Source organism: Ptychodera flava, unplaced genomic scaffold (genome assembly GCF_041260155.1).
Source record: "Ptychodera flava strain L36383 unplaced genomic scaffold, AS_Pfla_20210202 Scaffold_36__1_contigs__length_1797346_pilon, whole genome shotgun sequence".
NCBI lineage: Eukaryota > Metazoa > Hemichordata > Enteropneusta > Ptychoderidae > Ptychodera > Ptychodera flava.
Genome location: NW_027248358.1, coordinates 1,154,095 through 1,168,176, shown reverse-complemented (window position 1 = coordinate 1,168,176; position 14,082 = coordinate 1,154,095). Strand labels below are relative to the sequence as shown.

General features: G+C 37.0%; 2 protein-coding genes across 2 annotated transcripts in view; both read left to right on the top strand.

The window, feature by feature from the left end:
- LOC139127769 (26S proteasome non-ATPase regulatory subunit 10-like) overlaps positions 1 to 14,082 on the top strand; it is a 534,262-nt gene that overhangs the window by 167,136 nt on the left and 353,044 nt on the right. The window contains exons 3-5 of the mRNA XM_070693649.1: positions 363 to 461; positions 4,464 to 4,562; positions 5,747 to 5,845. Of these exons, the coding sequence (XP_070549750.1) occupies positions 363 to 461; positions 4,464 to 4,562; positions 5,747 to 5,845 (297 nt within the window). The remainder of the gene's footprint in view (positions 1 to 362; positions 462 to 4,463; positions 4,563 to 5,746; positions 5,846 to 14,082) is intronic.
- LOC139127770 (gastrula zinc finger protein XlCGF57.1-like) overlaps positions 1 to 14,082 on the top strand; it is a 305,983-nt gene that overhangs the window by 206,839 nt on the left and 85,062 nt on the right.

Here is a 14,082-nt window from a genome sequence, read left to right as displayed (position 1 = left end):
CAAGGAAGTGATCAAATGACCATCTTGCGCCAGCTTTGCTGTCCTTCGTAGTTGTCCTTGGCAATGAATAAAAGAATCAGAACGAAGATGGGTATAAGACAAATATAAGTTCTGTGTATTGCGCATCAGCATTTTCTGCATACCAATTTACGTGCTGTAAGATGATGATGTACAACTCACTAAATTGTATGTATAAATGTAAACAAGCCCTGGGCTTGGTACTGAAATCCATTAAATTCATGTATATGTTTGTTTATCATCCAACATGCAGTCTGAATCTGAGCTTAGCAGTGTATAACTAATTGTTTACCATCACAGGAATCTGAGTATAGCAGGGTATAACTTATTGTTTACTATTACAGGATCTCATTGATGCAGCAGAGCGAGGTGATGTTGAGAGGGCTAAGTCTTTGATAGATGATGGATGTGATGTCAATGGTAGAGGTTACTTTCGGGGTTGGGTGAGTATTATGAACATCTGTTTCATGTTGTAAATATGTACAAAACTAATTCAGTGAAATCCGCAAACAAAGTATACACGAACATATTTTGGTATGTTAAGGTCGCTATCTCTCATAACCGATCACTATAGAAAAATAAAGTAAGTTAAGTGCATCACGGAAGGGTCGAGATTTCCCTAAATCTCGTGTATCACGATATCTGTAAGCGATCGCGGTCGGCTACTCGGTTGCTCGAAGGGTGACCCTAACAAGTCATCACGAGTTCTATTAATTTTCTGAACAATTTTGCGTGAAACGTTAGTTCACTCCGACTGGAATCAACCACGGATTGTGTTCATAGATATATTCGTTATTGAAGAAATTAAAGTCCAAACTTTGTCGTAATCTTACGATATATTGCCTACTCAATGAACCGATCTCGGACACACGTATCCTCTTAGGCCTAAAGCCTTTAGAAGATCGGGTGATAACGCTCACTTGCTCACCGTGAACTGACAGATACAATGTTTCGACAATTCAGATGTCTTGCAAGTTTTATATTATTCTCATAACAGAAGTCCAAACGTTAATAAGGCAACCGGTGTGTCAAAAGCTTACCGGCTTTCCTAACACGACATGTCATTTCCATGTGTGAGAACACGTGTACATAATCACAAACGATACGGTCGTTTTCAGGGCTAGTATTTATATCAAAAGCAATTGTAGAGTACCGGTACTTTTCGGTCGTAGATCGGGTGGGGGGCTGTTTAAAAAAGTGGCTCTCTTCACCTGACTGGAATCACGGTCCCTCTATTAGAGGGACAGTGCTGTAATTATATTGATCATGGAGGCTACCGCCATGCTTTGATGTTTATTTGTTTTCGATGTCATTGTCAATGAAAACTATGGACTATGCCTACAGTTTTTTTACCCCTAATCGTCGTAATTTTAAAAAGCTTTGTGAAACTTTGCTGGTTGTTTATGATACAGTCTATGCTTTATGGTATGCCAATTAATTTTGTTTGAGAATCGTTTAGGCTGATTTTCACGGAGCGGTCTACCTTACTGTTGCCGGTTGTCACTCAAGCACCGTTATGAATTTTTAATGAGTTGGGGGTGTATTATACCCCGCACTGGGGTTTAACACCGAACCATTATTCATTTCGTCTTTCACTAACTTGCGTGAGTGAATAAGGGAGATGAAGAACATCGACACACTTCTGTAAGGGGCCGTGGATAATTGAAACACGCGTACGGTAAACGCAACTTCTGCGCTTAGGGGAGGGGGGAATTTGATTTCGCTTAGCATGCGTAAAAATCGCGATACATGTTATTATATCGCAACATCTCACTATACGTTTTTATGTATAGCAAAATATTACGTTATATTGTTTGGCGTGTATCAGACCAGTGCAGTTGGGCACCAGTGCTATACCATCATTCTTCTTACATAAATGTGGTTCAATTCAGTGCGCCTGTAAGGGTACACTGTTTCAATTCATTTCATTCTATTGGTTGCGTTATTGTCGAGTCTGCGCTGAAAAGGGATTGGTTTTAGAGGGAGTTTGGGGTAGTAGCGTATGCGTGATTTCGTATTGGTGTAATTAGTAATTACAGATTGTATGGTATGCTGATACAAAATGAGACTTGGATGGATTTTCGCACTTCCAAACTTTCGTGGGGGGGGGGGGTTAGGTCGGTGGTTTGAGGCCAAACGCATGTTTTTATTCACGGTCCCTTTAGAGGTGTATATGCTGTTAATATACTCTGTGAAGCTTTTCTCATAAACCGCCATAGTGGTAAACGATGATCTCGTCTCATACGATTCAGCATATTTTTAGCGGGAGTCATCGAGCTCGAACGATCGGACCTTAATAGATATAAGCTCGTCAATTTTATATAAATGCAACATTGAAATACTATATCAAACGAATCATTTCGTTGAATCTGTCGAAAACCTCGTTCGCGATCTCAGGGTCTGGGAGTAGCACTGAATAATGAATGCAAATCAATGTTGACATCGTGTTGCAGACAGTATGAACGACATTGTTGAGTTCCATTAATCGCACATTATATTACCATGCGCTGCCCGTCGCATTTTGATCGGTCGAGCTGAACCACGTGACTTACCACAAATACACAGTAATGGTCTGTTTACATGCCCGTGAATATAAATAATAAGATTAACAACTCAAAGTATCGAAACTTTACATCTCAAACATAAATCATTATCAATCACAAAATAAATGGAGCACTTGTAGGTCAAGTTGAGATACTTCTTTCAAAAAAACATCTCCGGATTTGCCAATTTTTTACAGCACGCGTGACAGTGCGACGGGTATTAATGCTCAGTTTCTCGGGCCCAGTTGTCGTTCGCTCCTGAAATTTTTGGAAATTTTGACGGTTTTCTTGGGTTCGCTGATAATATAATGCGGAAATAACAGATTCCGCTCTGACCATAACGTTTATTTGTTGGCGCGGGCTCGAGGAAAGCCAAATTAACGGGCTCGGCAAGCCTCGCCCGTTAATTTTTGGCTTTCCTCTCGCCCTTGCCCACAAATAAACGTTCATGGTCAGCGCGTCGCCCGTTATTTCTATAGTATCCTGTCGAAGCGAGCTCATTGCATAGTGTAGGCATGAAAGTGAAACTTATGCTTAGACTACTACCTTCATAATAAAGGTTACAGCAGAATGTAAAATGGTGATACGGTCTTATTATACATTGTTATAATAAAAAAGACCGTTCTTGGAAATCAAGATAGATTATGTTGGGGCCATCGATAAACATAAAACATACTGGTTCACAGAAAGTTGAACCTGGTGAACGCTGTGGCAGCGGCGAAACGTGGCAGCACTATTCAAACATATTCGCAGTTGGTTCAAGTAGGCTTTTCCTTGCAAGTATTCGGCTAAGATATTTGTGATCAAGATTTGGAGACAGCTAATAAAGATATGAAAATAAAAAAAACTTTCGTCACTAAACTAAATCGCGGCGGTATACATTCGCCCGTTCTCAAGTCGATTGAATGTTCTTTATTGGGGATTTTTATATTTCATTGTGTATATCGTAGGTGATCCGGTGTACACAGCAAATGTTGAATCATTAGCACATTCTGCGCGTCACTTTGTGATTGACAGCAGTTTGAATGGTCAATGGTTATGTTGTCGACGCCACTGACCATGTATCGAAAACGAACTTTTCATCAATAATTCGCTTGAAACTGTTAAAAAGACAGTATTTAGCTCACAACGCTATGACTAAAGTATTCACAAAGGTAATGTAGATGATTCCTGTGTGTGTAGGCTAGATGAGGAGACTATTTGTTGTGAGGCGTGCGTGGAAATCAGGACGGTGTACAAAGCCATGACTTTTGATGAAAGAAAGCAATAGATAATGGCAAAATAATGAAGAATTGAAGTTCAATTGACGGAACTACGCTACGCGTCATTGCAATATTGTTAATGTACGGCTTCTAATATAAGTCTTTTTGATGTCATATCCGCCAAAGCTGCAACGCAAAGCCAGTCCTGATAGCTGGTACGTCGCGTCATGGCGAAGGGACGTTGATGGACGTCCGTTTTGTGGAGTGACCGTGCTTCACATAAGTCATTTCATCTGTCATAGAATGGTCGCAATAAATTATTTTAATCCAATTATTTCACTGGTGATTATAACGAATTTTAAAGGTCTTTGTTTACGAATGCTGCAAAGACGTACTATGGACAATGCAATGCGCATTGTTTTGTTTTGTTCGTAATTTTTTATTGGTAAATGGCTACTATTAGTCAATTGCTCACGTTTCTACTTTTTATTAACTATTTGATTTGTCGCCTTAAATATCAGTATGCAAGCTGTGTGTTTTGTTAATTTCTCATCACAATGAAAGCATACTCCTTGATTACTGTGCCTTTTTTGATTACAATAATATTGTCAAACGTTTTCGGTATATGCCTCATACCATGCCGACATGATTTAGTTCGTATTGGTGAATAGCAATTTTAACATTGTTTAAATTTTTGTAGTACGAATCCACAGCATTGCATGCAGCTTCTAAAGGAGGTCATGCAGACGTCGCTGAAGTGCTGATTAAACATGGTGCAGATGTCAATGCTGAGGATGGGGTAAGTAAATGTGACTCGGTACTCGATAATACTTCAACAATTTCACGTATCTCTCTTCCACTTTAACGTTACAGTTACTAAATCGTATAATGCTATGACATTTTATGGTGTCCTGGTCATACAATCCCACTGCAATACTTCAAAATGTAGAAGAACAAATTATGCTAAGATGGCCGCGGTCAGTCCGCAAAATGGGTGACCCACCACTCATATGGCGTTCGACTTTATTCAACAATTTTGCACGAAGACCGGTAACAGTGTATCATTATTTCAAAGTTGTATTTGTTCTGGTTGTTTGTTTAGCGATATATTCCAAAACAATAACGTTCGCCTCGAAAAAAATATAACGGCAGAGAGACAGATATACTGAGGGAGAGAGAGAGGGAGAGAGAGAGAGAGAGAGAAGAGAGAGAGAGAGAGAGAGAGAGAGAGGAGAGAGAGAGAGAGAGAGAGAGAGAGAGAGAGAGATGTGTCTTTGAAAAATCTATTATCCAAATTTGGAATATTTGAAAGCGGATTATTTAATGCCTATGACTTGCTCTTTAGACAGACCTACTAAACAAAATGTGGTTTTGAAAAATTCACAAAAAGAGCTATTATTTAGCAAAGTTTGAGAAAATTGACATTATTAGAAACAATCAATAATTAATAATTTACCCTCTCCCATTCCTAAAATTTGGGGCATATTTGTCGCAATTTTGGTTAAAAAATAAATATCGTAGCTTTTCAGCTCAATTTTAATGTAAGTAAAATCTTCAAAAGAGCTTAAATTTAAAATTTGTTTGTTCTTTTACAGTGTAAAAGTGAAAAATGCAATCATGATATAAATATGAAAATGATGACCTGTTTTATTGATTTTTAGTGATTTTGTGAAAAATCATGAATTTTTAATGTCATTTTGTAAAAAAACAAGCGCGGTGACCCCATCTTTTTCCCCCAGTTTTGGACTACTCTCATATGTAGGTATTCAAAAAACCCCATTTGAAAAAAATTACATTACTTTTCCTTTTTCCGATCGTACATCCTTCATTTCCCATCACACTGAAAGCATACTCCTTGATTACTGTGCCTTTTTTGATTTCAATAATATTGTCAGACTTTTTCGGTATATGCCTCATACCATGCCGACATGATTTAGTTCTTATTGGTACACAGCAATTTTAACATTGTTTAAATTTTTGTAGAACGAATCCACAGCATTGCATGAAGCTTCTAAAGGAGGTCATGCAGACGTCGCTGAAGTGCTGATTAAACATGGTGCAGATGTCAATGCTAAGGATGACGTAAGTAAATGTGACTCGGTACTCGATAATACTTCAACAATTTCACGTATCTCTCTTCCACTTTAACGTTACAGTTACTAAATCGTATAATGCTATGACATTTTATGGTGTCCTGGTCATACAATCCCACTGCAATACTTCAAAATGTAGAAGAACAAATTATGCTAAGATGGCCGCGGTCAGTCCGCAAAGACGGTGATCCACCACTCGTATGGCGTTCGACTTTATTCAAACACGTTGCACGAAGACCGGTAACAGTGTGTCATTATTTCAAAGTTGTATTTGTTCTGGTTGTTTGTTTAGCGATATATTCCAAAAGAATAACGTTCGCCTCGAAAAAAATATAACGGCAGAGAGACAGATATACTGAGGGAGAGAGAGAGAGAGAGAGAGAGAGAGGAGAGAGAGAGAGAGAGAGAGAGAGAGAGAGAGAGAGAGAGAGAGAGAGAGGGGAGAGAGAGAGAGAGAGAGAGATAGAGTGTCTTTGAAAAATCTATTATCCAAATTTGGAATATTTGAAAGCGGATTATTTAATGCCTATGACTTGCTCTTTAGACAGACCTAATAAACAAAATGTGGTTTTGAAAAACTCAAAAAAAGAGCTATTATTTAGCAAAGTTTGAGAAAATTGACATTATTAGAAACAATCAATAATTAATAATTTACCCTCTCCCATTCCTAAAATTTCGGGCATATTTGACGAAATTTTGGTTAAAAAATAAATATCGTGGCTTTTTAGCTCAATTTTAATGTAAGTAAAATCTTCAAAAGAGCTTAAATTTAAAATTTGTTTGTTCTCTTACAGTGTAAAAGTGAAAAATGCAATCATGTTTATAAATATGAAAATGATGACCTGTTTTCATATGTAGGTATTCAAAAACCCCATTTGAAAAAAATTACATTACTTTTCCTTTTCCGATCGTACATACTTAATTTCCCATCACACTGAAAGTATACTCCTTGATTACTGTGCCTTTTTTGATTTCAATAATATTGTCAAACTTTTTCGGTATATGCCTCATACCATGCCGACATGATTTAGTTCTTATTGGTGAACAGCAATTTTAACATTGTTTAAATTTTTGTAGTACAAATCCACAGCATTGCATGCAGCTTCTGGAGCAGGTCATGCAGACGTCGCTGAAGTGCTGATTAAACATGGTGCAGATGTCAATGCTAAGGATCAGGTAAGTAAATGTGACTCGGTACTCGATATGGATATCGGAATCGTAATACTTCAACAATTTCACGTATCTCTCTTCCACTTTAACGTTACAGTTACTAAATCGTATAATGCTATGACATTTTATGGTGTCCTGGTCATACAATCCCACTGCAATACTTCAAAATGTAGAAGAACAAATTATTCTAAGATGGCTGCGGTCAGTCCGCAAAGAGGGTGACCCACCACTCATATGGCGTTCGACTTTATTCAAATAATTTTGCACGAAGACCGGTAACAGTGTATCATTATTTCAAAGTTGTATTTGTTCTGGTTGTTTGTTTAGCGATATATTCCACAACAATAACGTTCGCCTCGAAAAAATATAACGGCAGAGAGACAGATATAGAGAGAGAGAGAGAGGAGAGAGAGAGAGAGAGAGAGAGAGAGAGAGAGAGAGAGAGAGAGAGAGAGAGAGATAGAGAGAGAGAGAGAGAGAGAGAGACAGAGAGAGAGAGAAAGAGAGAGAGAGAGAGAGAGAGAGAGAGAGAGAGAGAGAGAGAGAGAGATGTGTCTTTGAAAAATCTATTATCAAAATTTGGAATATTTGAAAGCGGATTATTTAATGCCTATGACGTGCTCTTTAGACAGACCTACTAAACAAAATGTGGTTTTGAAAAATTCACAAAAAGAGCTATTATTTAGCAAGGTTTGAGAAAATTGACATTACTAGAAACTATCAATAATAAATAATTTGCCCTCTCCCATTCCGAAAATTTCGGGCATATTGTAGCAATTTTGGTTAAAAATAAATATTGTGGCTTTTTAGCTCAATTTTAATGTAAGTAAAATCTTCAAAGTAGCTTAAATTTAAAATTTGTTTGTTCTTTTACAGTGTAAAAGTGAAAAATGCAATCATGATATAAATATGAAAATGATGACCTGTTTTATTGATTTTTAGTGATTTTGTGAAAAATCATGAATTTTTACTCTCATGTGTGGGTATTCAAAAAACCCCATTTGAAAAAAATTACATTACTTTTCCTTTTTCCGATCGTACATCCTTCATTTCCCATCACACTGAAAGCATACTCCTTGATTACTGTGCCTTTTTTGATTTCAATAATATTGTCAGAATTTTTCGGTATATGCCTAATACCATGCCGACATATTTTAGTTCTTATTGGTGAATAGCAATTTTAACATTGTTTAAATTTTTGTAGTACAATCCACAGCATTGCATGAATCTTCTGAAGCAGGTCATGCACACGTCGCTGAAGTGCTGATGAAACATGGTGCAGATGTCAATGCTAAGGATGGGTAAGTAAATGTGACTCGGTACTCGATATGGATATCGGAATCGTAATACTTCAACAACTTCATTTATCTCTCTTCCACTTTAACGTTACAGTCGACGTCACTAAATCTTATAATGCTATGACATTTTATGGTGTCCTAGTCATATAATCCCATTGCAATACTTCAAAATGTAGAAGAACAGATTATGCTAAGATGGCCGCGGTCATTCCGCAAAATGGGTGACCCACCACTCATATGGCGTTCGATTTTATTCACATAATTTTGCACGAAGACCGGTAACAGTGTATCATTTTTTCAAAGTTGTATTTGTTGTTTGTTTAGCGATATATTCCACAACAATAGCGTTCGCCTCGAAAAATATAACGGCACAGAGACAGATATACAGACAGAGAGAGACAGAGAGAGTCAGATTGATGTATGTCTTTGAAAAATCTATTTTCCAAATTTGGAATGTTTGATAGCGGATTATTTAATGCCTGTGACTTGAATTGCTCTTTATATTAACCATACATTGGCAAATCGATTTTTGCTTACATGCTGATGGTATTGCAACTTTCAAATATTTCTGTTAGACACAAATGCATAGTATATTGTCGTTTGTTAGGCCTCGCTGATGAACGCACCCATGCAGTACATCAGTCTGGTTTATGTCTCTATACAGCATAGTACAAAAGAATCAATCGGTACCGTATAATAATGTAATTGAGGTTAAAAGTTACGTGTGTTGAAATGTTTCTTCAACTGGGCGTATATTTGTTGATTTTTTTATTCTGAGATCACGATCGGACCTGACAAATCCGTCGATCGAGCTCGACTGTTGGGTACCCGGAGGTGTGTCTGCATTGATAAAGTTGTCTACTTTTTCCCTCTCTACTATGTTTGACAATGAGAAATCGGACGTTTTCCGTCCACTTTTTCCTGTTTTTTGGTTACTTTTTCGGAGATTTGATCCGGCTCGCGTTTTTTTTGAGCAAGACCGCCAAGAAGACGAAGTCAACCTCTGGAATTATTTTAATGTAGCTCAAAACTACGTGTCACATAGTTAATTTATTTGAATCAATAACTTTAAGTAAAAAAACTTCATAATTAGTTGTGGAGTTCGTATGAGTATTCGATATCTACCACTACCAGGCAACATTCAGTTGAGGTGTTGGGTATGTCCGGTGCGGGCGCTATGTGTCATTGTATTTCTGGGCACAAGCTAACGTGTGGGCCGTAGTGCGGGCGCTTTTCACCTCGCTGTAAGGGACTGGACGTAAATTAGCAGGGGGAGGGCCGGGGGGATTTTGCAAGAGAGTGGCCAAAAAATCATGACCCTCCCCCAAAATTTAGTCCAAAAATTTATGACCCTCCCCCAAAGCAAGGCTGAAAAATTTGTGACCCTCCCCCAGTTTCAAAAAAATAGAATATTACAAATTGATCGAATCTTAAACGTTCAAAAATTGAGGTGGGGATTTACAACACAGGGCAATATAGATGGACACCAGCAAAGGATGCCTGCAAAATTTTTATTTGCTTCTGCTTGTGACAAGAACAAGTCTAGATATGGATGTCAGCCTTACCCAAGAATACTTTCACTGACTCTGTGTCAGTCACATTTGACCAGCATGGGTAAAACTATTAAATCTTGTAAACAAAATTCTGGATATTCTACCGGTATGCTACAGATTTTTCAGTACTTTTAATAGAAGGGAACCCCCTGATTTCTCTGCCTACATAATATGCATTTCAATTGTTATGATAATGGTTTTAATATACTGTTTAATTCTTACACTGTTTAAACTTAGTAAAGCAATCACCAGATAAAGGAGTCTAGTATTCTTGTTTCTAGTGTGGTATGGGTGGATTGTTCTGGGGAACACCATAGGATAAACTCTATGATGAAATTAATTCATTGTTTGATTTTCTGCACAAGTTTGATGAAATGCTCAATTTTCCATTTTGTCAGCACACTTGTAAATTTGGAACAAACCACAAAAAAAACAGTTTTAAGACTTCACTGGACACAAAAAATGACACCACTGCTCAAGTGTTATCAGGCTATGCTGACAAACTGAATCAATACTGAGCATATCATGCTAAAATACAGCAGCTAATACTGAACAATTCTGAAAATAATATTCAGCTCCTGTCCTCTTTTACTGCATATAACTTCCTCGCCAGGTCTTTTGCAGTCCCTTTAACAAATTTTTGGTACACGCAGTCATTTGTTTCAGCAAACTCAGACAATTCAGTGGTCAGAATTGTGACAGCACGTCTGAACACACATTTCGAGTACTGTAAAGTGTTGGGTCTGATATCCTTGTTAAATAATACATATCAATTAATTTAACCATTTATAAATTTTCAATAGTAAAAATAAAACCTTGTAAATTCTGAAATCTTATGAATTTATGTAACTCTGACTTGCAGAGTAAACAATAACAAAACTAACAACACCTTGTCCATACACTATTGTTTCAAATTACAGTGACTGACAGGCAAAAATAACAAAACAGCAAACATGGAATTTAGCCATTTTCATTGGCCATTAAAGGGACAAAGTCACTCATTTTTGACAAAATTTTGGTCATTTTAATTTCTGTTGAATATATGCTTTTCTGCTGCTCACTGAAATGGACTCAATTGCAATCTCTGGTTGTCACAGCTCAACTCATGTGCATGCATGGATATAACATGTGATCACTTAAGCTTAATAATTTAATTTAAGGTATGTACCAAGCATTGTAACATAGTAAATTTCACATGTTAATGTGTCTTATAAAAGGGTGAGAATTGAATTGCAATTGCAATAACCAGAGAGTGAGCATATTTCAGTGAGAATGGTCTATCAAAAGAAATTTAAATGGCAAAATATTGTCAAAAATGAGCAACTTAGTCCCTTAACACCTTTCACCACCATGGTTTGTCCCAAATCCATTGTTTTCTATGGTAAAGTTGGACCTGTATACAGGGAACTGGGGGTGAAAGGGTTAATAACTTGGTACATATCTAGTAGGCCTTCAGATTCTTTCAAGTGTCACTGTGTCAAGCAGCATGACCATTGCACTGTTGAAGTATTAAAATGGTGGCAATGAATACTTTTATAATTGGTGCATTGACAAGATAGTACTGTAAAATGTTGACAAAAATAGCTTTGTCCAAATTATCATAATATTAGCCATTTCTGAACAGGATGTAAGATTACATCACCATGCTAACTCACAAATATTTCCAATATGAAAGTGCAGTCCTCTGTAGAGTGCCGAATCATGTATGTTGTACACCACGGAAATATAGACACCAAAGCATAGCATCATGTGAAAAAGTTAAAGTCTTGGTACTAGATGACCGCTAAACAAGATCGGCCGTCCGCTTGTTTCAAAGCTATTTAAAAACTTTCTTCTGGGCCTATTTCATATCATATTTGACCCCCTGGACTTGACCTGCAAGCTTGGTACGTACATAGTACATTGTACATTGTTGTATTCGACTGGAAAATGACAGTGACTTTAACGTCATTTTAAGTTAAAGATTCGTCATATTAGTCCAATTTCTCTCAATTATTTCTGTCTGTTTTCCTGACTGTCAAAATTGATTGAGGTCTAAGTATTGAAAGTACTTAATTGAATGATGATTTTCATAAATATGTTTCACTTACAACTGAACTAAATTGTCACTACTTCCAAGTGTGACTGTGAACACCATTCTAAAAATATTCAAATAACTTGCACGCATTCGACGTTCACCATGAAGTTCTCTGGACGTTCACTGTACATTTTAGCCTATCGTTTTCAGGAAATAAAGGTCTGTATGTTTAAATGATTGACTTATTGGTCTATGAAAAATATCTTAAGGATCAGAAGGATGTTGATATTACAATTCACAAGTCTCGGTGTTGTTTTCCCAAGCGGGAGTGTATCAGTATCACCATGGAGTTACCTAGACTGCGTACAGGTCTGTGTGTTCCGGCGTTATACGGCCTCCACCACAGGCCGTATATAACGCCGGGAACACACAGACCTGTACGCAGAGCTAAGGAGCTACCACACTCTTTTTGGTAGTTCCATGGTATCACTCCTTGGTTTATGCAGCTGCAGTTCTGAAGCTAAAGGTTTTGCCTTTTTAGAGTTTTAGCTTCAAGTTGACGTCCGATACATGTACGGCAATATTGCCCTACTCTACGCTAGGAGGATATATGTACCACTGTCGCTATGCGAAGGCCTACTGTATGCACCGGTAGAGAGAGCTCTTCCGGGTGCATAGGCCTTCGCGTAGCGACTGTGGTTGCACCTGTGTGTGACGAGTATGCCGTTGTTGGAGGCAATCAGAGCAGCCAATAGCTGAATACTCTTACCATTCTCGTAGGGCTTAGACTGCTACACCAAGTCAATGGCATATATCATGTAAAGTAGGCAGTAAATATGTACCCTTTCACTTTGGCTTTGAACTGCACATGTGGAATTTTATGATTCAACAGGCTGTCCAATAATTCCAATAATGAATGCCCAAATTGGCTTATAATGGACTAGAGCACACTTATACTCCATTAAGAGTGATTGTAATAAATAATGCTCTTCAAATGTTTTTTTTTATATTAATGCACATGTGCCTGCCATTTTTTCATAGGAATTATAATTTAACATTTATCAAAATATCAGTGAAATTCATAATTTTGGAATGTATCACATACTGGAAACACATTGTGACAATGATCTCCACAACAATGTTATATGGTCATGTACAATGTATTGAGCAGTTCAATCTCTACATGGGGAGGAAATATGGGAAAGTATGTTTAAAATGTGTTCCTTGTACAGATATAGAACTACATGTGTGTGCATGACCCCATTATTCACTGAATTTTACAATATTCCCGATAGACCTGTGTAGTTAGAGAACTGAAAATACCTGTACATGTGCTCATTGCACTCATAGCAAATCCAGTTTTACAAAATGTACTACAGTATGTGTTCCAGTAGACAATGAGAAGTTTTGGTCGTTGCCCTGTTTTGGACGAAACGTTGCCTATTGAAACAATAATTTAAGCAAACAATTCAAAGTGCGGTCATAGATTGAATGCTATAGTGTGAAATTATGGTGTTTTAACATTGAAATTAAACATTACTTTTAAATTTGCAGAGGGGATATGTTTCTTTGCATTTTGAACATATCACAGAAAGTAGCCTAGATAATAGGGAATAGACTGATCCTGATTTGACACAGAAGTGGCAAACACTATTTCAATCAAATCTTCATATTCTGAAACGATATTGGGTAGGGTATATTGCTTTTTAGTACATAATGTTGCACCGAGATTTCAAAAAAGGATTTGAATATGTGATCAATATGGCTAATGCAAGAATTTTCAATTTTACTCGGTTTTTCAGATTGGATATTATCTTGACCTAAAGATTTTATTTGTCTAGTTTATGCACAGATTATACCAAAAAGACGATAACTTGTAAGACTTTAAAAATTTTTCAATACTTTTGTTAATTCACAGTATAAATTACCCACATTAAATTTCAACAAATGTTATATATTCTGCCATCACAACACAAATGAACGCTATCCATTCCAAAGATAGTACCCACGAGGTAAAGCCAATGTAAACTTGAAAAATGACTGCACAGAAATATTTTCAGTATACTGAAATCACTTTTTTGGAATCAAAATTATTAATTATCACACCAAAGCTAGCTCTTAATTTCAAACAATAGTACATGTATCTCTAAAAACTAAAATTCATGAACCTAAAAAGGGACTGATGCAG